The sequence below is a fragment of the Cylas formicarius genome, unplaced genomic scaffold, assembly GCF_029955315.1.
Source record: "Cylas formicarius isolate icCylForm1 unplaced genomic scaffold, icCylForm1.1 PGA_scaffold_9__14_contigs__length_23061073, whole genome shotgun sequence".
In the NCBI taxonomy this organism is placed as follows: domain Eukaryota; kingdom Metazoa; phylum Arthropoda; class Insecta; order Coleoptera; family Brentidae; genus Cylas; species Cylas formicarius.
The window spans coordinates 12,482,623-12,507,447 of NW_026844365.1; the positions used below are offsets into that span (position 1 = coordinate 12,482,623).

At 35.5% G+C, this 24,825-nt stretch overlaps 3 protein-coding genes across 4 annotated transcripts; 2 read left to right on the forward strand and 1 right to left on the reverse strand.

Moving 5' to 3' along the window:
- Positions 1-1,256: 1,256 nt before the first annotated feature.
- Positions 1,257-8,551, reverse strand: LOC132707368 (uncharacterized). Its single transcript, XM_060679199.1, has 7 exons — positions 8,402-8,551; positions 7,225-8,350; positions 6,852-7,166; positions 6,013-6,248; positions 5,687-5,955; positions 3,423-3,799; positions 1,257-1,656 (listed from the first exon to the last, which is right to left on the reverse strand). The coding sequence occupies exons 1-7, from the start codon at positions 8,407-8,409 to the stop codon at positions 1,453-1,455; spliced, it is 2,535 nt and encodes an 844-aa protein (XP_060535182.1). The 5' UTR covers positions 8,410-8,551; the 3' UTR covers positions 1,257-1,452.
- Positions 8,552-8,818: 267 nt separating this feature from the next.
- On the forward strand, positions 8,819-11,036 carry LOC132707370 (BUD13 homolog). The gene is made up of 3 exons (XM_060679203.1): positions 8,819-9,006; positions 9,068-10,476; positions 10,554-11,036. The coding sequence occupies exons 1-3, from the start codon at positions 8,897-8,899 to the stop codon at positions 10,724-10,726; spliced, it is 1,692 nt and encodes a 563-aa protein (XP_060535186.1). The 5' UTR covers positions 8,819-8,896; the 3' UTR covers positions 10,727-11,036.
- Positions 11,037-11,255: 219 nt separating this feature from the next.
- On the forward strand, positions 11,256-23,787 carry LOC132707369 (zinc finger protein 37-like). 2 transcript variants are annotated; one of them, XM_060679202.1, is made up of 12 exons: positions 11,256-11,381; positions 11,433-11,625; positions 11,686-12,012; positions 12,068-12,230; positions 13,099-13,352; positions 13,400-13,611; positions 13,672-13,872; positions 17,846-17,975; positions 18,033-18,248; positions 19,052-19,426; positions 21,002-21,160; positions 23,513-23,787. In XM_060679202.1, exons 2-12 carry the CDS (start codon positions 11,539-11,541, stop codon positions 23,684-23,686), a joined length of 2,298 nt encoding a protein of 765 aa, XP_060535185.1. In that variant the 5' UTR covers positions 11,256-11,381; positions 11,433-11,538; the 3' UTR covers positions 23,687-23,787. The 2 variants fall into 2 exon arrangements, with proteins under 2 accessions (XP_060535185.1, XP_060535183.1); XM_060679200.1 differs by having other exon boundaries at positions 11,532-11,625.
- The last annotated feature ends 1,038 nt before the right edge of the window (positions 23,788-24,825 follow it).

Genomic DNA, 24,825 nt, shown 5'->3' on the forward strand with positions numbered 1-24,825 from the left:
GGCATTTTCCCAATGCAAAACTTTTTTTACAGATTAACTTTTAAGATAGCTGCATTATTTTATAGCTTTACGGTTTTATAGCTGACTCTATTGTAACTTTTCTGTCATCGCAGATTCTGGAAAATATTCTCAATCTGATTCAAAAATATGTTGAATTTTTTAATAATATATTTAACAACACATAACGGCTTCTCGGCAAATCTGCGATACATAGGCAGACATATATATTGATAAAAAAATAAAATTCAAGATAAATGTTTTGCCCGTAACCTGTAAAATATTTTTGAAAAAATCATAACAAGCCACATTAAATTATATAAAGACTTACAGGGGTGCTCAATTAAAAAGAAAAAAAAACACACACACAAGTTTAGTCTGTATATTAAAACTTGTGAGTCTCAGCAGAAAACGCCACTGTTGCCAACAAGCTAACTTTATTAATAATTAATATTGCATTGAAAATGAGGGTAACTTTTAGAAGGTTTAGAAAGTATGGTACACCCGTTTGCAATTACAAAGTACTTGTATCACAGGTCCTATTTTTTTAAAATATATTTAAAGCTATCCTAATCTCCATTAATCACATTTAAATTGGTCAAAATAGAAAAGTACGTTTATGAGTAATTAAAGTAAAATCTTTAATACCATTTGTTTAAAAATATTTGGTCATTTATTGAAGAATTTAGGGATCTTAATTTACACGGATATTATACTCGCAAGGAAGAATGGACAATGGACCCATGAAATATTAAAAAAAAAACTCGAATTTTATTCAAAAACCTTTAACAAATCATACCCACGTCGTACGTGGGTATCATACTTACCTATAACCCGCCTGGAGTTAAATTTTCACTTGACAATTCAAACTTCAACGCTACAAAAGAAACAAAACAGAGTTAGCGATAGAGAACGGGACCTCGTAGCGATATACTTATCCTTTTCTTCTCAACCACACGACACTTTGCAGCCCCCGTCGATGGCGCCCCGCGCCCCTGAAAAAGAGATAACACAATCGAATTAACGCGACGCCTCGGGCGAGGGGGCGTTCGACCCTTTGGCGAGAAAGCGTCCAAAGAGTCGAACCACTCCCGAATAACCGGAACCGCAAAATATAGATATATATAATCCATGACCGAGGGTTGTTTTTACCACTTTTCAACTACCTTTAGCGATATCCGCGTGGACGACCGCCACCCTTAACCGTTTTTCGACCTCACCGCGCTTGCTCACACAGGTCTGCAACAAAACACAAATAAAAATGGCGGGCAGTCGGTACGCGCCGACGCGCGAAACTATCGAAAAAGAATACCGTGAATGTCGCAGAATATTTATTGAACAAATAATATAAACGCACATATGTTACACAGTGTTTTTGGTTCGCTTACAAATTTACAATTTTTTTTAAACCGGCCCTGCGTTTTTTTGAACTGTTTACCTCGCGTTACTCAGTAATCAGATCTTGTCCTGTATAAAGGGATGGGTAAGGGCGTTGTTGAGGCTGATCCTTTTACCGGGATCGATGGCCAATGCTTTCTCCAGCAGATCCTTTAGCTGGGTGACTTTTTTCAACTGGTCGGGAGGCAGGGCCTGACCGGCCACGAGCTCCGACTGCAGATCCCGCGACACTTTGACCACCGTCATCACCACAACCTTTTCCTGCAACAGAGGCACAAAAGAAAAACATTGTATTATTCTTGTAAGGTACACATCTTCTGGATTTTTCCTGTGATGTGCACCTACAAGTTCCACAATTTACGAGTTTTTGTGAAAAAAATAATAATGGTATGGTCCTCTAAACGTTGACCCACACGTGTCAGCTTTGCTACTGTGTGTCTCTGCAGAATGATTTGGGGATTATTGGTTCTTGGTGTGCTTCTAATAACCTACCCCTGAATACAGATAAATGTTTCCCAATGATATTTTCAAACAAAACTGATACTATAACTTTTAATTATTATCTGGATCACGTATTATTAAGAAAATGTGACAATTTTGAAGATGTAATGGATGTAACGTTTGACACAAAACTTTCCTTCAGAAATCTTGTCGATAAAGCCTTGGGAAGTGCAGTCAAAATGCTAGGATTCATAGTGAGAAACTCTAAAGATTTTGCAAGGGTTTCTGAAATTTCTTCACTTTCATGTAAATGCTTTTTACAAAACTTCTGGATTCCTTCTGAGTCTGTTTTTGCTGAGTCGAACTTGCTTATGTTTCGCCAATCATCCTGTTGGCTTCTTCAGATTCAGTCAAGCTCTGAAGAAGCCAACAGGATGATTGGCGAAACGTCAACAAGTTCGCCTCAACAAAAACCGACGCAGGAGGAATCCAGAAGTTTAATAAAAAGTATTACAGTAGCCTGTGGGAGTTTCTTTGAAATTTTTTTCATGTAAATGGTTTCTACCCGGCTAGGGGACTGCCACAGAGTGATTTATTACTAATGTTTAAGGTTCCCTGCACTGTCGAATCATAGGAGGTACTTTTTATTTCAGTTTTTATATAAACTTTGCAATTCATTAGTGGCCCTGAGTTGCTGAGCCAGCTGAACTTTCATGTTCAATTTTTTTTTGCACGCCCATGGTTCACATGATTTTATATATATTTTTTTGTTCCAATACACGTGGTTAGTTTTGAAATTATATTGTTATATTGACTTTCAACTAAATTCGCCATTTTCAATGGAAAACAATGGCCAGAAAAATTCGAAGCTATTAAACTAACACCAAAGGAAGTCCCTGCCCACAACATTTTCATAGTGTGCTTATTTTAATATAAAATCTTAAAATTTTAGTTATATTTTGAGTTAACTCTAAGATATTTAATATAGACTATAGAAAATAACAAGTTTTAGAATAGCTGCTTACAGCTTATAGCTACTAGAGATATAGAGGCCCTATGCCGATAACGCAGGAACTCATGACTCATGAATATTGTATTGTATGGTAATACAGTTTCGTCATTGTTTTACCATATATATTAAATAGCACTTACGTCACTGTTCTGGCGGAGCAGTGATATATCGAAATATTAAAATAACCCTTTTTTTAAATCTAATAAACTGATGGTACCTGTTTTTTTATGTAACAATTAAAGCCAAAATCTCACTTGGCATTTTCAATGCTCGCGCTCCGAAAAACAAATCGTTTTTCGGTAAAATTTCGAAACTCTATATACCAAATTTTGTTCTAGTAATTATGGATTATTTAATATATTCGTTGACACCCGGTATATTCTTGAAATATTTAATAAATATTCATCAACATTATTAGTTTTGTTTAAAATTTCACACAGGAAAAGTTAACTCGTCAACAATAAATTATGGACTCACCTCTAAAAAATAACCTAACCCCAATCTTACGCGAAATACAAGGATTTTTTTTTTGCAAAATTCTTAAAACACATCCGACCCTTATCAACAGACTCACCCTTTCTGTGACTTTGTCGATCTCGTGATAGAGGAAGTTACAGTTAGGGTCAAAGTGTTGATCTTTGAACGCTCCCTTGCGGATCACCTTGTTGGGAAACTTGCCCTTCACGTCCATAAAAAACTTCAGCATCTGATTGTTGGACTTGCCAGAAAACAATATCCTGCCAGCGTACAGTTCGTAAATCGTACAGGCGGCGGACCACATGTCGATGCCGTATTCATATGGGATCCCGAGTATGATCTCGGGGGCGCGGTAGAAACGCGACACCAAATATGGCGTTATTTCGTTCTCGTTGATCTTGGACGCCGACCCGAAATCACACAGCTTCAGCACCAGTTTGCTTTCGTTGACGAGAATGTTGTCCGGTTTAATATCTGAAACGAGTACAATCAACGTCTGACCTGTTAAACTCTTAGGGCACCATACATAAAATAACTTCGATGTTGAGGTCAACGCAGGTGCACCAAATTCATTTCTAATAATAATAATAATACATGTTTATTTTTTGCACTTAATAATAACATTTGTCTATGTATACTTGGAAACAATTTTAAAAAAGATCAATGTCCGGTCCCTAATTTCATAGCTACTTATATTTTAACATATGGTATGTATCAATTCATTAACATGAATAAATAAAAAATAAAAAAACAAAACTGTGCAGTATCTTACTAATAGAAATCTACTTCCGCTAATTATTTGTGACTAATAGATTGATTATAAAGAAAAGTTTTATAATTTTTTCCAAAACATGTGGGCATCAGTTTCTTCACGTCATTGGGACAACAGCATTTGTAGACACAGTAGGAAAACGATATTTCAAACAATGCTTTACGATGCGGGGGAGGAGAAATAAGACCTCCATATGAAAACATGAAAATCAGTTCGATATTTTATTTTTTCTAAGAGATATGGAGGGTAGGCATTTAAAATTATATTATGGTTAAAAACGATTGCATGAAACTGTCGAGGTTTTTGCATTGATAGCCAATTTGCCTCAATCGTAAACATGACTTTTGCACTCTCTGTATTCTGGTTACATCTTCTTGACCCAGATAAGGACCATAAACCACGGAGTTATGCACTTGATATCCTTGTCTATAATCTCCAAAACGAACCATTTTAGGACTTCAGTTGATATGAATACATTATTATATATATAATATATATATAATATATAATATATATATAATATATAATATAATAAATATTAATTTTAATTTTAATTAATAAAATAATTAATAATTTTGCTGAAAACGTGACTGTTGTTTTTCAAAGTTCCATGAAATTCTCACAAAAAAGAAAGTGGTTTGCCAGAGCAAGAACTTAAAAGATGTGTCCCTAAAAACGTTTTAAAAGTTGTATTGCTGTGAAGACAATTTCGGTGTAAATATAGCATAAGCTTAGTTTAAAATTTTGTTGTTATGTATTTTTCTATCTTGAGAAGACATGCCAAATTATATTATTACATTATCAACCTGATAAACAGATTACGAACTCACGTGTTACAAGCGCAAAGATATTAAAACAAAAGGCCAAGCTGCACTATCAAAGCAAATCAAAGAAATCAAAAGTGTAGTGAATATACAGAAATAAGTGACACTCTTAAATTAGACTTTTCTTGTCAATCTCGCGACATTCCCAACTAAGTTTACTGCCCCCACTGCTCCCAAAAGACAAAACTAAAAAAACAGATTTTTTATAATTATTTTTTTAACATCCCTTTTGGGTTGATAAATAGATGAGAAATAAATAAATTAATAAATATCGCGGAAAATATTTCGCGAACCCTGTATAAACAATAAAGCAAATAAATACAAAAACTGTAGTTGGTTGTTGTTGAATCGAACTTGGTGACGTTTCGCCAATCATCCTGTTGCCTTCTTCGGTGCTTAAATGAAACTGACTCGCATTCTGCTCTGTACTTGCTTATATATTGTTTGAGGGAGGCGGAGCTAAAGAAGGGGCATAAACATCCACGAACCATAGGCAACCAAACAATCTTAACCGCGATTCAGGTCCTTATCTTTCACCAATATGGGAATCAGTCACCCCGAGACAATGTTTATGCCCCTCAGTCAGCTCCGACCTCTCAAACAACATATAAGCAGGTACAGGTACGAGACAGTTTCAGTTAAGCTCTGAAGAAGCCAACAGGATGATTGACGAAACGTCAGCAAACCAGAAGTTTTGTAAATAGAATTTGAAAAAGACATTGAGGTTGTAAACAACAAATAAATAAATAAACCTCATCATCCTACCTGCATGCAATATTCCCGTCTTCTTCAGTAACTTTAACGCCAAAAGCAACTGTTGCGTGTAGCTGCGCACCGCCTTTATGTGCAGCCCGACATTCTTGCCGTACTTCTTCAGCACTTCGCGCAGATTCATCAGCAAAGGTTCAAACACCATGCACAAGTGTTGCTTGTGGAAGAAATGGCGTATCAACCGGAGACAATGCAACTTATCGTCGGGATCGGCGTCGTTCAGCTTCTTGAGTATCTCGAGCTCTTTAAGTCCCGTCTTGTGCCTGAAACCCGGTTTTTGTTATGACCAGTTTCGGGCGATTTTTTGAGAGCATCTTTACATGATCTCATTGTTCCTTATTATCTTGACGGCGACCTCCTGGTTGCCCCTGGCCTGATCTCTGGCTCTCACGACGTTGCTAAATACGCCCTGACCGGTATACCCGTACACCATGTACCTCGAATCAAGGATTTCACCAATCCGGACCCTATAGTAACCTTCCGCGTCATCCCAGTTGTCGGTTAACGCGGGATTTTCCGCTTTCGATCCTTTCGATTTTACTATGGTCGAAGGCGACTAAAACGCAAGTATTTTCGTTCGATTTTTAAACTTATAGCGTTAGTTTATTTTTTTTTAACCCAAAGAAGCCATGCAAGTTATAGAAAAAAAGGCTAGAAACCGGCAAACATCGCACTAACTCCACCACCACGGAAAACATAAATAGAAAACCACTTTTCTTCCCTGGGCGATTGAATCACAGCGCCTTATTATTTTCTAATTAGGGAATGATAAGCTCACCCCCATACAGCTACTAAAGATATAGAGGCCCTGCCTATGCCTATGATACACTTATGAAGCAACTATGAAAAAAAATTTGAGGTTAATTCAATATGCGCATGGGCGAGATTTAAAATCCCCTTTAAGATCCCTTTTCTAGAAAAACAAGTTAAGTGTGTAGAAATCACTGTTTAAAAAGCAAATGGCACATGCATAGAAAATCATTACCTCATATCAAAGCCGCCTACTAAAATTTGAGAATTAAAACTTTAAATATTCTGCAATTTTTCATATTTTGAGCGCTGTATTCAACTATGTTATGCCAATGGCGGTCCAATTTGTAGATTATAAGACTTTATTATATAAATGTTAAAAAAACAATAAAAATTTTAAAAAACTTACATTGGTGTTTGTTTTAAAATCTTGTTCAGCAAACATGTCCCACTCTGTTGTTTTCCCTTTCACATCCTTATTAATAGCCTTTTTATCAGTTAAATCCTCCTTAAGCTTCATATTCGGAAGCAAGGGGGGAGTTAACGATTCGTCAGTACTGGTTTGCACAACTCTTTCCTGCTTTTCCACCGTTAAATTATTGATAATTTTTTTAGGACCTTCCGGTTTAGGAGGTTCTTCTTTTGCCGGCTCAGGGGTGCTTTCTTTGGGCTCTGGCGATGTTGGAACTGACAAGTTTGAGTCGTCATTGTTAGCTCCCAATCTCTAAAAGAATATAATTTTTAAATATGTAACTCTAGATAGCAGTAGCTATTTTATATACTTTTAGTAGCTCTTCGCGTTGTTTTCTCCTCTTCTCAATAATTGCCTCTTCATCTTCATCATCTTCATTAAATTCAATTTCCACTTGGACATCGCTGTCGCTGGTCTCTTCTTTGGTTTTCTGCTGACCCTCACTGAAGGAGTCCTTGAACTTATCCTGTTTTTCTGATTTTTTGTGCCTATCTGATCTGTGATGGTGATGGTGCCTTCTATCTCTATCCTGAGACCTCTGGCGCCTTTTTTCAAGCTGCAATCTTCGTTCCCTTGACCTGTGAGATTCGCGATTTACGCGGTCCCGAGCATCATATTTGCGATCCTTGTCCAATCTTGATCGTTGATCACGATCACTTACATGAGAACGAGACCTTTCTCTTATTTCCCTTAGCCTGTCCCTTTCTTTCTCCTTCTCTCTTTCTTTTTCCTTTTGTTTCTCATATTCTCTTTGCCTCTCTTTAATTCTTCGCTCTCTTTCATACCGTTCTTTCTCTTTTAGAGCCACCTTATCTACACTAATTGTAGGCTTTTTGGGCTTAACTTTTTCCACTTCATCTTCGGAATCATCTAGTAAAATCACTTCATCTATTTGCTGGCCATTTTGCTTAGTTTTATCAGTTGCCACTTCAGCATCAGCATTAGCTAATTCAGCTTGAAGAAGTTCTTTCTGCTTCATCAATTCTTCCAGATCCATGTCTGCTTCTATTACATTGGTATCAATTGCATCACTATCGCAATCAGCTTCCGGCAAATCCTCACTCTCTGATGATATAACTTCTAGGGAATGAGTTACAGTTCCCAACCCTGAAGCCACAAAATCTACCACTGTTTGCGAGTCTGTTGCTTTTATTACACCATTATCTTCACCAATAACTTTTCCATTCACAATTTCATTAGTGGAATCTTTTGCTTTCTGGGGTAATTTTTCCGGCGTATAACGCTCATTTTCTGCATCATCTTTTTCTTTCAATTTAGTTTTGTGTTTTTTATGTTTTTTGTGTCTCTTAGGTTTTTCAATTTTCTCGGCGGTACGTTTTTTGTGCTTGTGTTTATGTTCTTTCCGGTGTTTCTTTTTAGGTGGATCTTGATCTTGTTTGGATGAGTCTTCATGGTGACGTTTCTCTACCAAATTTCTAAAATATGAGCATTATAGACGCCGTTAGAGCGATTTTAATATTTCTTACTTTTCCATTGGGCAGTTCCTTGTCTAATTATTAAATTTAGGTAATAATTACGCTACAAATTCGGAAACGACAATATATAAAATTGATCAAACGTCACCATAAACAAGATAACCATAGACCATAGAGTGCAGACAACAGAGAGTTATTAGTAAGGGAACTGCAAAAAATAAATATCTAAAACAAAAACGATTGGCATCAATGGTCATCAGTTTTGAATTCGCAAAGAATTTGGTAGAGAAAACACTTTCAATCTGAGCTTCAAAAGAAATAAATAAAATGTTTTTTCCTTCATCAAAATCAGTTCTTTTAAACATCGAGAAATTATTTACTATGAAACTGACGCCTCATAATTTTTGTTCACACATTTCCATGGCTTGAAAATCCATTCATTTATCTATGCCACAGAACATTCCTTAAACGATTGTAAAATGGTAGATACCCGTAACCCTTATAATTGTAGATGTTTTATTTCGTTTTTTGTAAAAAAATAAAAATATGACAACAATAATAAACCAAAAAGAGTATTTAAAGAAATATTTGGGTAAGAGGAGAGAGCCTGGCGAAAAAAAAAGAAAGAAAAAAAAACCCAAAGTGATTTTAAGTGGGTATGTTTTTAAATGTGGTTAAGTGTTAGTACATAAAAAAACATTAAATTTGAATTTTTAGTCTCAAAATCGTCGACGACAACGTAGATATCAAGTTGGATGAAGAAATTAAAATCGATCTGCAAGCCAATAATGAAGAAGCTCCACAAATAGTGGCAGTTATTGATGATCGTCCACCATCCCTTAGAATTGATGAAAAGACCAGAAATAAATTATGGAAACCCATTGGGGAAACGAACGATAGCATTAAACTAGAAATGCCCATTAAATTTGAAGGTGGGTTTAAACTAAATAAGTTGCATACAAAAATGCTTAATAGTCCACCTCATTCACACTCTAACTCTCACAAAGTAGTGAAACAGGAAATAGTAAATGTAGAATATGATGACCATTCACCCTCTCATGCGGAAAATAAGTTACAATTAATATCCAGACCCATAAAAGAAGAAGATGTAACTCCACCCAGGAGTCAGTTTTCAGATAATTCACCGCAACGGAAGGAAAGCAATAGAGATATTTCACCTCTTAGAAAAAGAAAGACGCGATTTCAGGATATCTCGCCTCCACCTGTACCAAAAGACAACTTTATTACAAAAAATGAAGATAACTCACCTCCAAGAAGAATCAGTAGAGACATGTCACCTCCCAGAAAACCATTCCAGGGTTCGTCACTGAAGTCTACAACAAATTCTTCAAGGTGGGTTGAAGATAATTCCCCACCCCATCGAAAGCAGGGTACTAGATCACCTCAAAGAAAAATAAAAGATGATATAGACAGTTTGCACTATAAAACATCTAAAGGTGAGGATAGGCCTCCTTCAAGAAGGATAAAACAAGGAAGTCCAGATAAGTCACCACCTAGGAGACCCAGAAGTGGGAATAGAGATGAAAGTGAAGATAATTCTCCACCCAGAAGACACAGACATGATAACAGGTCGCCTCCATGCAAATTGAAATGGGAAATTCCAAGTAGTTCCTCCAGTAGAAGTCACAGGTCTCCTTCAAAAAAAAGAAAATATGAGATTGCATTTAGTTCAAGTCTAGGAACCAATAGAAACGCTGCTAGATCACCTGCAAGAGACAGTTGCCCTCCCACATTTTCAAAAAACAATATCAAGTCTCCTCCAATAGTTGTCACACAAGAAGAGGCTGAAAATTCCCCTAATAAAACTGTTGTGGTGCGCAGAAAAGCAAACCAAATGGTAGACCCAGAGGAACAGGAAAGAAGACTGCAAAAAGAAAAAGAAAATAAAGAAAAGTATGATAGGTGGGGTAAAGGATTGAAGCAAGTTGAAGCTCAAGGTGTAAAAATTGCTGAAGAATTGCATGAGATGAGCAAACCATTGGCCAGATATGCTGATGATGAAGACCTGGAGAAGTACTTGAAGGAGCAAGAGAGAGAGGGAGATCCAATGCTTGCTTATATAAGGAAGAAAAAGAAAAAGGTTGCTATTGAATCTGGAAAGCCCAGTAAGTCAATTATCATTGTGGTAGAAATAGTTTTTTCAAGGGAAATATTCTGATTTTGCTTTTTTTTTTTTTTGCAGTGAAGCCCCAGTTTGAAGGGGAATACATGCCTAACCGTTTTCTGATTGCTCCGGGATACCGTTGGGATGGGGTGGATAGATCTAATGGTTATGAGAAGAAATATTTCGATATTCAGAATTCGAGAAAAGCGGACGTCGAGGAATCTTACAAGTGGAGTACTGAAGATATGTAACATTCAACCTTTAGAGATAGATATATTTTTTGTAAATATAGATTACATTATATATTGTTATACCTTGTGGGTCCTACCTGTAACGAGCAAAAAAAAAAAAGACGGAACAATCTTCAGCTAACGGCAAAGAAATTTTCATATATATATGGAATATGTGATTGAGGTTAGTCAACACGTCCTAAATAAATGGTGAAAAAAAGTTATTAAGTTTGGCAATATGTGTTTGGTAAAATTATGATTCAAGTTGTGGCCGAAATAAATTTATTTTGTTTACTGTTGATGCCCTAGTTTTATTTCACCATCCCCCGTGTATTGTCACTGCCCTAAAAGTAATATCAAATTGGTATTGAAAACTAGCATCCCACAACAGCCAAAACGTTTTCACACAAATAGTAGAAGCACCGATTTAAATCTTCGGTTTGATATTTAAAAAAAATTTAAGTCGATATTTTTGTAGAGAATGTCGTCCACAGTGCTGATTTTGCGCATCGCTTTGTCAAAAGTTGACAGGGGAGTGGCAAAGAGGGCGCTTCCGGCGAGCCGTTTGCAAATGTTTCGTCCGCGTCATTTCTCTAGCTTGGCAGCATTTGTTAGCAGCCCTGTTTTCGGAAGAAAACTTAATGTTCCCCTAGACAAGATCGACAAAATTTAAAAGGTTTTGGTGGTTTGGCAATTTAGCGTTTTGTATTTTGTTTATTTGCGTTAGGTTATAATTGCATGAAGTGTTATGGAAATTAGCGTACGCTGGGCATCGCCCCGCGTCTTTCGTTTAGGCGAATTGCGAACTGAGTGTTTCTTTTTGCAGCGACAATATGAATAACACTACTGGTAGTGTGTGTTTGATTTGCAACGGGAGCTGTGCATCCATCAGGAATACCATACAGATATTCAACAAAGATGTAAGTTTTCAATTAACATGAATTACCTGAATTATTTGTTTTTTTTTTTTACTATTTTAGCATCTGCTGCCTGAGGAAGTAAACCTTCCAGAAGTGCTAGCTAACCTTTTGGATAAAGAGATAAAACAAGACGGTGTACATTCCCAGATAATATGCAAGAAATGCTTTAAATTAATAGACGAGTATGACGAACTTCAGAGCAGGGTAAGCGAAATTAAGAGGGAGATTTCCAGCAGCTATGCCAATACCATAGAAAAACGCGAAAAGGAAAGTGGAGATGATTCGAAAGATTTTATTGATATGGAGGTGAGGCCGAAGTTGGTTAAGCAGAATGTTTTGCCAAAAAAGATCCTTGGCATACCATCTAGCGATGAGGAATCCATGCAGGTTTGAATTTGTGTTGCTTGGGGTTGATCTAAGTAATTTTATGTTTTTTGGAAAGGATAAGCCTCAGGGGGGAGATATTCAGATGTCTTTAGTAAAACTGCAGAATATTAACAGCGACTTTGCTATGGATACAGACAGCCAGAGCTTTCACATGTTTGGGGATAATTCTGATGAGGATTTGGGACAGGCGGCGTCCGAACAAAACAAACATATTATAAGTAAGAGTGGAATCAGCCAACACCTACATCACAAGGCCCTGCAATGCTAAAGTATGAGTCATCGCATTAAAGACCCCATAAATCCTGGTTTCTGATTGCATGGTGTTCATAATATCAAATGTGGGTGAAAGATGGTAAAAAAAAACGTTTTCATTGCTCTATATTATTTTATTGTTCAAAAAATAGTGCAAATATGTAGGATAGGTAAAAATGGTCTAGAAATTCATACAGTTGTTGTGCATACATATTTTGATTATTTTTTTAATGAATCATGTGAATCAAAATTATTTTATTTGGATCAACTAATTTATAAGAAGAAGCATTACCTTTTTATATGTTCTCATAACAACTTTCTCTTTACATTTTTTGCCTATAAATTGACTTTAACAAAAACTTAATTTGATACACACAGTACACCTGAACTAGAGATTATATTATTAGCACTGAATAAAAGCTTGCCTGTTGATTCAAGAGTGCAGATTGCCTCTTTCAATTTCATTTGGTTGAACATGATATACCATTTTTTTCTGCAAGGTCTCCCCTTGTTGGAATGAGAAAATTTCCCTCCTTTTCTCCATTCTTTCAGTTGGGAACATAGCAAGTGTTTTCCATAATTATATCAAAAAAATATAGCAACACACGAAACACGTGGCTTTATAGTTATTAAAAAAGACAAATATTTTGATCTCGCACACTAATTCTAAGAATGCTAAGGAGGACTAAATTATTCAAAATTTCGCGAATACTGTTTCTCTTAATTTGTTGCTTTTCGTGATGACTCAACGAATATTTACAGTCTGTCATTTCACGGCCTTATTGTACTGTTGGATCAGTATATGTGTAGTCACATTTACGCATTTTATTTAAGAAAACATAAAAGTTGTGAACGTCAAAGCTGAACCGGGTCTAACAGATGAGTCGGGCGGTTCTGAAACTAAACCCGACAACAAACCAAACATTTTAAAAAAGAAAGTGTCGTCAGTGAGCAGTCAAAATTTCGTCCAGACGATTATAGTCGAACAAACTGATGACAAACAAAAAATTGAGGAATTTGGCTCCATCCCGGTAGTTGCCAGGGATGGAAACATGTACACATGCCTGTTGTGCTCAGGGGACGAAACGGTGGGTGGTAAATATTGCCAAAACAGTTTCCCCTATCCATATTTCAGGTTGCAGGTGAAGCCAAAGCCATAATAAGCCACGTAAGACGCGAGCACGACACCCGTTTGTATATTTGCGACGTGTGCGGGCAGGACTTCTCGAAAAGAAATCTGCTGTCTGCGCACTTAGACGAGCATGTTGAAAATGAGGAGGGAGATTTTCAGTGCGAAGTTTGCAATAGGATTTTCAATAATCTCCGCCTTTTTAGAATCCACCGCAGGTAATTTTGGAGTGGGGTGAGTGGGTCGGCTTTAATTCTAACCTATATTTGTGTGTTTAGAATGCACTATCCTCAAAATAAGGCCTGGACGTGCGAGACTTGTGGCAAGCGGTACAGCAGTAAAAATTTGCTGGAGGAACACGTCAATACCCACTTGGGGTTGCGGCCGTACATTTGTCAGGTTTGCGGGAAGGATTTCTCCAGCAAATATACATTTAAAGCCCATGAAAAGACCCACGAAATGAGACCAAGACCATTTAAGTAAGTTATGTCGCCGCAAGATCCCAAATTTGTCTCCATAATTTGCACAACAAATGTCTGTAATTACAAATTTTTAAATTTTTCCTCTCCCTAATACTTAACTTACTTGATATTGCAACTTGCTCACCATTGTCACTAAGCACGCAAAAAAAGATCAAAATAAATAAAAAATAATCATAGTTCTCCAAAAAAAGTCAACCAAATTAATACATAATTTTCAAAAGTATTTGTCTTCCTAGACTACTACTTTATTGCCTAAGGTCCTGTTGGTGCACTTTTCACCTTTAAGGTAAATCTGACAGAAGGCTAACACCAATAAAAAGAAACTATTGTATACATATATACATAAATATCAAATTAGAAGCTCCAAAATTCTAGAAACTCCATTATGAATTGCAGTATTGCTGTGGGGAATAAACGCAAAAAAACCTATGTGTTCCCCCAGTGAGTCAGATTTTTATATGCTAAACAAAAATTAAAGCAAAAAATAACACTCCCCCCGCCCCGGACAACATAAACTGATTAAAAATAATCCGAGCATTCCCAGCTTGGTAACAGACCAAATTCATTGCCGGCCTCTGATTGTGTGCGATTTTGTTTACCCAGATGTTAAAAAACTGTGTTAGCTGCTTGAGAGAGAATGTATTAGAAATTAGACATAAGAAAATATTTTGTTATAGCATTAAACAATATTTATTTATCAGAATCTTGGAAGTTGTTGGAATCTTGTCTAAAGCTATTTTGTTACAAATATTAAAAAAAGTGGACAGTGTTAGTTCCATAGGTCCTTTTTCATTAATGTTTGAGACTTGCATTTTTAAAGTGTCTTTTTTTTCTTTCCTTTTTATTATAGGAGAGAGTAGTAGTAGTAAACAACTACAATATTTTAGCAGCAATATTTGGAAAGACAGAAGTATGGAGGGAAATTGCTTCAAAATTGATTAAACAGAATTGGTTAAGACATTCACTCTTTGTTCTAATGGAATTTTTTATGTATATTTGCAATTCCGCACGTTTATTCAATTTTGAGCATTCCTCAACCAAATAGGCCTCATCAAAGTACAACAACGAACTTCATTCGGAAAATCATAATTTAGTAAACGGCAAAGGAAAAATACGGACGACGTGGATGTTAATACCTAGATAAAAGACACTTTGATATCAAAACAAAAGCTAAGAAGATTGCAGCCTTAATTGTATTGTAATTATTTTACTAAAATTGTCAATTTTTTTCTCTAGGTTTGTTTTTGTACCTAAATGATTACTAATTATGAGTATTCATTAACATTAGTTATATTAAAGCATATTCATTTATACCCTTCATATGATTCACACTACACAGGATTCATTGGATTTATAAACCATAGGGTGGGGAATAGTGAGTGGAAAGACAACTACAGTTTTTTTTTAATTATGTTAACTCCATACATAACCATATAAAATTTACCTTAGAGATGGAACTAGACAAGTCTTTAAACTTTCTGGACATAACTATAACTAAATTACAGAATGAATTGGATTTTTCCATTTGATACAAATCCTCACACACGGACACAGATAATAACTCAAATCACCCTCACACAAACAAAATGACCGCTTTTTATTCTTATATCTACAGACTACTTAATATACCGCTTTCCACAGAAAATTTTGAAAAATTAATTATTATAAAAAAAACAGTTTTTAACAATGTTTGCGACCCCTCTCTGATAGATATTAAACACTGAATCCAAAATTTATAAAACAATAAAATTCACAAAAGAACCTAGCAAGAAATCGTGTATCTACATTTGGTCTGAAGATTGGTTTTGAAACTAAAAATACAATAGGAAAATTTTTAAAAAACAATCAAACTAAATTACGTAAATTCGGAGTCTATAAGTTAAAATGTTGATATTATGTCCCAAAATTTATATCATACAATACATTCAAGAAACGCATTAACATAAAATAGCGTCTAAAAATTAAAGTTCGGATTCGAATTCCATATGCCATTCATATAAATTCAGAAATGCAGAACTTTGACCATAATTTAAATAAAAACAAGAAGCTAAATTTTTTGGAAGCTATGGAATTAACAGAATAAATTAAAATAAAAATTTATAACCCTACAATAACGGTAATTATGAATCTACCACTACCTGTGGAAATCTAAACATTTTTTGTTCTAATTTAATTGAATAGTGAATTGTGACGTGACTTGTGAAGTGACACCAGTAATTCCAAATTCTGGCTTTCGACCAAGACCGATGTTCAACAGCCAACATGACCGCTGAGTGATCGTCAGTATTTTCTTAAAATATCCTATTAAATCTTAAGGAAAAAAATGGAGTTAAGGTGTGGGAAGCGTGGTCTAAAAAATACTGTAATTCAGTGAAAGCAGAAATTATGCATGTTTGTAAGTGGGAGTCCCATATAAACTAACTTTATTTTTTTAAAAGTAACATAACACTTACTTGTGTTTAGGCACATTCTTCTCCTTTCAGTTGTGACCGCAAAGTTTTTTTAGTGGGTGCGCATTTTTTGTCTAAAAATGTGTGGAGATAATTACCAAACATCAAAAATGAGAACAACAATGGCATCGCACAGATTGCTAATATTCTGTGATAATAGCAATAACTTTTCGCGGCGTTGCCAATAATATCCGGATTTCAGAGTCTAACATTGGGTTTTTATAAAATTAAAGCAATTTTCCAGAAAAAGGAGTAAGATTATTTTCAGCTGTATGAAAATATAGCTTCCTGCGGCGCATCAATTTTTATCTCAGTAGGGCCACTATATTATCTAATAGTTACATGATATATTACATGGTTTATTGTCAAAAGCATCAGCGCCGTACAACGGCCAGTGTGACAATTCAAGGCTTTTTTAGAAAAACCTCCATAGAAATCTTTTCGGTTTTTAGGTGTGGTGCCCCCATCTATTAGATCAAACGTGATATATAGTTTTGGCAAAAATTTTAATTTATGTCATTTAACAATTTGTTATGAATAAATACAACAGCTTATTTATCTTCTTCATTAACTTTGGTGAAACGATGTAAATCAAATGCGTGGTTTCTAAGCTGCTGCACAATTAAAAAAATGGTACATAAAACTTATTTAATCTTATTATGCATGCGTCTTTAATATGTTCGTTTTTATAAATTCCTTACTTCCAAAAATATAGTTTGAAAGTTTTGCATGCCTATGATTTTTTCTAAATTTTTATTAACCCCAAATATACTTATTACGTACGGACTTTCCAGCTAGTTTCTCTGGAATACGGTAACAAGAAAGTCGAAAAAATTACTTTCCCTAAGCGTATCTAGATCACAAACTTAAGGCATAACGCCTACTATATTTGTTCTTCTGTTGTACCCATTTATTGAACAGAGAATCATTGTTCATACAACCAATACAACCAGGAACGTCACGTTTTCTTTAACGCTCTGGATAAGCCTCCATCGTAGTTCAAGCACAAAGCTAATAATAATCCACAGATCGCAAAGCAAAAATAACAAATAATTACCGAAAATTCATTATGTTTTAATTTTAATTTTGTTTTATATTATTTTGTTGTTTACTATTTTGTTTATGTGAATCCTATTTTATATTGGGCGGTTGGCCCGTTGATAAATAAATAAATAAAATTTCACACAATCCAAACTTCAGCTTAAAGTAATTTGAATAAGGCAAATAATGTGACAAATATGGATAAAAGTGTGTGACGCAAATCGTTATAACCGCCACCCCGCGGTAGGTGTCCGAACAAAATCTAATGTGATTATCTGGTTGCATAAAAACGTAGACATTTAAGTTTCTCATATATTTTGGGTGATGTGACAATTTTGAGATTGGATTTAGTTCGGCGTGCTTAGGGATGATTCTAGTAGTCTAACAATCCAAAGTATCCCCTAACCTAAACTTAGATGTCATCTACTAATGTTAGGTGTTGGTGGAAGCTACTCTAAAACCCAACCAAAACGTTGCAGGTGCTCGCAATGCCCCAAGTCTTTTCTCAGTCAGCAAAATTTGCAACAGCACGAACGCACCCATTCGGGCGTCAAAGAGTTCACGTGCCATCTCTGCAGCAAGCAATTTGGTTCTGCGCACAATCTCGAGGTAAAAAAAAATCGTCGAGGTCCGACCAGAGGCCATAACCCCTTCCGCCCTTCGCAGGTTCACTCCATAGTGCATACCGGATACAAACCGTACGTGTGCGGCCTTTGCGGCAAGGCGTTTGCTCGCAAGGCCGAGATCAGAGACCACGAGCGCACCCACACTGGCGAAAGGCCGTACCAGTGCGAGTTCTGTGGCGCCACCTTCAGTCAGAGATCGAACTTGCAGTCGCACAAACGCGCCACACACTACGATGACAAACGGTTCCGTTGTGAGGTAATAAGTGATTTTTATTGACCGGTGTTTCCCAAATACCGCTCCTAGCGGCCAAGATTATACAGTTTTTGTTGCTGCCCAAGCAGAAAACGACAACAGCTTGTTTTTTTTTAATTGTCAAACACTTCCCAGGTAACAGAGGCTCGTCAAAGTGACGTAAAAAAAAGCGCCTTATTAATATCACAAAATGACCTCCGGAAGTCGTTATAAAATGAATTGATCATTTCCAAATATGGACTTTAAACTTAATCATTAATTTATCTATTATCAGATATTCTTATTTTTGAGCCGCCACAAGACCGTTCCTTAAAGTTTGCACACGTCCTTTTTTAAACATAAAGAGGTACGGTTTTCGCAACAGCCTGTCACTTTTTCCTGAAATGAAGATGCCGTAAATAAAATTGTCATAGCCTTTTTAGTTTTTGAGATTTAGTATTGTATCTCTTTTTTTTTCAAAATCCCACCCTGTTGCATCTAACAAATTACTGGATTTATGGCAAATTTATTAATTAATTTTAGGAAAAATCAAAGTTCCTTAAAGTACCCATCGTGGGAACAGGTTATGTATAATAAGCTCAGGGAAAACCTGAAAATGCCGGAGATGTTAATAAATAAAATTTATCGTAAAATTGTTCAACGGGTTTAGAAAAAGTTACTAATTATTTTGTAAATCTTTTAAATTTTGTAATGTATTTTGCGACAATTTTTTTTCCTGCTGACGGTAAATGCCTACGTCGCAAATCGCAATCGGTGTTCCGCGAGGTTGACTTCCGGGGCCGTTATCTCTCCCGTTTGTTGTGCAGGAGTGTGGCAAAGGTTTTAAACGACGAAGGCTGCTCGATTATCACATGAAGGCCGCGCACACGGGTGAGCGACCGTTCAAGTGCGACATCTGCGGCGCGACCTTCGTCTACCCGGAACATTTCAAAAAACACCGGAGGATCCACACCGGCGAAAAACCTTTCCTGTGCGAGGTTTGCGGCAAAGCGTTCAACAGCCGCGACAACCGCAACGCCCACCGATTCGTCCATTCAGACAAGAAGCCCTACGAATGTCTTGTCTGCGCCGCGGGATTCATGCGCAAGCCCCTCCTCTACCAGCACATGCAGGCTCAAGGTCACTTGAACGACACCATCGTCGTGAATCAGCCGCGACTCACGACCGACGACGGTCAATTGGTGAGCGCACTCTCTTGAAAGTCTCGGTGTTAATATTATCTCAATAATAATATCGAACGAGATGTGAATAAGATATATCATTTTTTCAATGTGAAAAACACGGTAAATTGGAACGGCGTAGTAGAAAATTGACGCAAATTTTGCAATAAAAAAGAACGGCTAGTAATGAGGATCTTTCTTTCGCCAATTTATATAAATGGGATGTTCTAGTTGCTCGAGTACTAATATCATAGTAAAATAACAATCTAATTAAAAAAAAACCTTTCCTATTAAAAATGCACAGCTGGATATGCTTACAAATTGAAAATATTAAACTCTCTTCAAACATGTTAAAACATAGCACTATGAATTTTTTCCAGAATATTAGTTAAAAAAAAGGAATTTCCACGTTTAACTAATATTTTCTACTACTTAAAAAAGGGGAACATTTTTCAAAAAAGTTATGATAACGAAATCACTATGTAAAGAATACAAAAATACTTATTTAGTTTTTAAATGATACTAATAATAATGATATAATTAAATAATGTAAATACTTGACTTAAAAAACTTTTTTTCATATAATAATAATAATCTTTATTGTCTAACACAACATGTATTTAGAAGACAATTTCATCTTAGGAACTATAAACTATAACTATAATAAGTATTCAATTATATTCATTCCAGCAAAGTAATACTGAATTTATGTTTAATTAATGTGGTAAACTGTAAGCGATTAATACAAAAAACGTCAATATCATTACAGAAGTCAACCTTTGATTAAAAAAATGGTTCTTGGAGTTATTGACTGAAATGAAAGGTACCTTCTACGATTCAACAGATAGGGAACCTTAAACATTAGTAATAAATCACTCTGTGGCAGTCCCCTAGCCGGCTAGAAATCATTTACATGAAAGTGTAGATATTTCAGAAACTTTCTCTATACATTTTGATTGCGGATTGCTGCTGGTATAGGTATTTATTTCAACCACCTTTTGATTGCAGTTTCCCTGGAAAACCCGCGCGGAGAGTCCTCAAAAACCACCAACCAGTTTCTTAACTTTATATCATCAAAATCCCTAGTTGCCTGCCGTCTGGCGATATAGCGTAAAATTAACAAAAATAATGCAATAAAATACTAACTCTCCCTTCAATTTTCATCTATCAGTGCGTAATGTATATCCATAAACATAAAAAAATCCCACCTTCACATGTATGATACCAGACATAAAAAAGATCTGTGTGATCACTTCATTGGTCTTAAACTGTATAACAAAATATCAGCAACCCCCAAAAACAACTGTTCCCCGATTGAATTTCAAAAAACTATTAAACACATTTTTCACAGAACAATGCTATTATGACTAAAGAGTTTTTTGAATATAACTTTAAATGAACTCTGAGTTTTAGTTTTGTCTGTGTGTGCGTAAACCGTTTGTTATATACATTGTATGTTTACTTCAAAAACTCATACTGACAACTTTAAATGTATTGTTTATACATGTTTGGACAATGAATTATTTTATTTTTATTTTATATTGTAGTTACTATAAGATGGTTTTTGGGCTGACCTTCGTTAAACTGTAATTTCAGATTTCGGTGGAAGAAATCGTGGACACGGCGAACGTCGAGTCAAAATTCGTCATCGAAGGCGGGGCCGAGCACATTATAATCGACGGGCGGCAAATCAGTTTTGCTGACGCTTCCGAGGACGGGGAAAACGAGGATGAGATGCTGGACGAAATCCAGCAGGTAAAAAAACATCCATATATCTGTGGTCTACATTTAGATTTCCACATCGTTTTTTGAAATTTGTCGGCACCATCTGTACGCAGATGATACTCAAATACACTACTCATTTCTACCCTCCGACTACCCAATATATAATAAATAATATAAAATTGTTAATGTTTCATCGAAGCATGTGCTGAAACTTAACCCTACCAAATCCGTCGTCGTTTTCTTCGGAAAGAAAATTAGCGTTTAACCGCTTAATACACACCTCCGTGACATATACGGGCAACGTCACGGTTACTGTAATTTTATATGTCTCAAAATATTACAAGTCCGTATGGGTCACGGTTAATATAGAAATATAATTTTCCAAATATTATTGCCATGCTCGGAATTTGCGTTTGCTTATGCTAAGACTAGAGCCAGATGTTTATGACTCACATTATCATGCTAAAAGTTACCTTTTTTATGTGCGGACGTGTAATATATGCAGTGATATTTGAAAATCCAAGACATTTTGCTAGAATAAGTTTTACGCTAGTATAACAATATAATATATTTTGTCTCAGTGCGATTTTTTTATTGTTAAATATTTAGCCAAATTCAGCAAAATGTGTGACCAAGAAGATTCAGAATTTGAGTATTCCAATTTATCAGGAAACGGAAGTGACGATAGCGATGTAGAATCGGATTCGGAGGAAAGCGAGGATGATGAACCATCGATTGATATCCAACAAATAAATAATTGCAATGCAATTAATTTTGCAGGTTTAGATTATTTCCAATTATTTTTTGATAATGAATTGATGAACTTATTGGTCACCGAATCTAATCGTTATGCAGAACAACGACCACGAAGATCGTATGATGGTTTATTGCTTATAAAAAACTGAGGAAGTGCAAATATTTTTGTGGATAAATATAATTCAGGGAATACTAAAAAAGCCTGAAGAAAGAATGTTGCTACTCCAATATCTAATATATCCTTGCGTCGGTTTTTATACCTAAAATAAAATTAAATTTTTTTGATAATGAACCATGTGACTGTCATACTCATCCGAATTCTTAACTAAACAAAATTTGGTCTATTTATGAACTCTAAATGGAAAATTTAGTACATTTTATATACCTGAATGAGACATAAGTGTAGATGAAAGTTTGTTATTGTACAAAGGAAGATTGGGTTGGATACCGTACATCCCTCTAAAACGATCTCGTTTTGGGAGAAAAATCCACATGCTCTGCCAATCTATTATTATTATTATTAATTATTTATACTGGAAAAGGAACTATAATATCTCAAAAATACACAGACATGCCTATGACTTCACAGGTCGTATTGTTCCTTAGCAGATTCTCTACTCGATATGGGATATTGTGTAACGACCGACAATTATCACGCGTCCCCACAACTAGCAGATTTCCTTGTATCCAAAAAGACTGATTTATATGGTACTCCGCGGTCCAACAGAAAAGATTTACCACAACTTGTGACTAAAAAAACTAAAAAAGGAGAATCTATAGCATTTCAAAGAAAAAAGTCCTTTTGCTATTTTCAACTCTTTTATTTTGTACAAAAAGAATGGAAGAGCGATGGATAATTTGGAATACAGAACAAAACTGATAGAAGAAATGAAAAATATCACTTTAGTATAAACGTCAAGAAGGCAGGGCGGACAAAGACATATGGGACAATTACGACTAAAGGAACGACATTTTCTTCCTGACTTTATTCCTCCGACTGAAAAAGAGGCAGTACTTACAGAAATTGTGCAGTACGTTGTTGAAAAAAACCAAAAAAGAAATAAGATATTAGTGCAGTGAGTGTGACGTGTTTTAAAATTTGCCATACACAATTAAAATGTATTTTTTTTTTTCATAAATTAGTTAAAATAAGCATAAATAATAATTATTTGCAAAAAAATAAATGATTTTTTTTTGTACCTAAATTGATTTAAAAAATGTGAATTAACGATTTTTCTGTATCAATAATAATTTCTCCAGGTTATAGAAACCACGAAAAGATTAGACCTCAAGTTCTCCAACCAACTGGCTCATTTTTTACATTTAAAAGGCTTTAAAAACTTGTTGAGTTCCCAATATTCTATTTTATGAATTATTTTCTTTTTGTTCATGGTGTAGTATTAAATCAAGCTGCCGTACATTGGGTATTTTTTAGTGGATTTTGTGGATGTTGACTTTCGCCGAAAAAGAATCTGGCGTTTATCTAACGTACTTTCGGAACTTGAACCATAATACACTCATGCTTGTATTATGCGTCAGTACGATAAACAATAAACGCTATATTATCTTTATCATTATTATATGTTTGCGCCCTGCTGTTTACTTTTGAAAAAAAAGGGTTCTTAGGTTGTGAACGACGCTGATGGCGAGTTTGCCGAAATAATCACCAGCGAATCGCTGGCCGGGACGGAGACCGAGCTGATCGACACTCCTGAAGGACCAATCCAATTGGTCAAGGTGCGGATCCCCAATGAGAACGGTGAGGAGGAGGAGGCGTGGATAAAAATAGTGCCGGAGTAGAGGAACCGGCCGCGAACTATAGTGTAATTTGTTTATACTGTAAATATAACTTTTTGGTATAGTGATAATTAAATGATCGGGATTTTTGATTGTGTGTTTTTATAATTTGATCCGTGGGAAACCAGCAAAGGAGCCTGCAACTGACCTCCTATTGAAAAAAAAATTGATTAAAAAATTAATACCTATTCAAAATGGTACTGTCAAATTCAACAAGGCTTACAAAATGATAGCTATTTAAAACGGTGCTACGCTTATTCAAAATAGTACTTCATAAAATAAAACATGATCAAAATGGCTCCTATTCAAAACGGTTCTAAAAATTACCTATGCAAAAAATATTTTTCAACAAATTAGCAGCTATACAAAATAGAACTGTCAAATACAACATCTGTTCAAACCACGCCTTATAAAATGACAGCTGTTTAGAACGATGGTTATGCTTATTTAAAGAAGTGCTTTAAAAAATGAGACATGATCAAAATGACTCCTAGTCAAAACGGTGCTAAAAATAACCTATGCAAAAAATATTGTTCAACAAATTAAAACCTATCCGAAATAGGACTGTCAAGCACATCTGTTCGACGCCTTTTAAAATGACATGTATTTAGAATGATGCTAATGCTTATTTAAAGCAGTACTTTAAAAAATGAGACATGATCAAAATGATGATATTCAAAACGGTGCTGAAAATAACCTATGCAAAAAATATTGTTCAACAAATTAAAACCTATACAAAATAGTACTTTCAAAGACAATACCTGTTCAAACGACCCAATGTGTTAAACGGTGTCTATTCAGAAGAGTGCTTAAAAATACATCTGCATAAAATGGAGCCCATTCGAAGCAGTACTCTGAAAATGATCATAATGATGCATATTCGAAGCGGTACAAAATTATACCTGTTGAAAATTGCACTGTTATAAAATGGCACCTACTAAAAAAATTGCTACTATAATTTTGGGACCTAGGATAAAATGGTACCTATTCCATTTTGATGCAACGATAATGTTACAAGCAATTATTTAATTTATTGGAGTTTTTTAAGTTAACGTAACTCTTATTAAGTATACCCCTTTCCGAGGACCTACGGACCTACGAATCACCCAAACAAAGCAAATAAAAAAATGTGTCTCATGGCG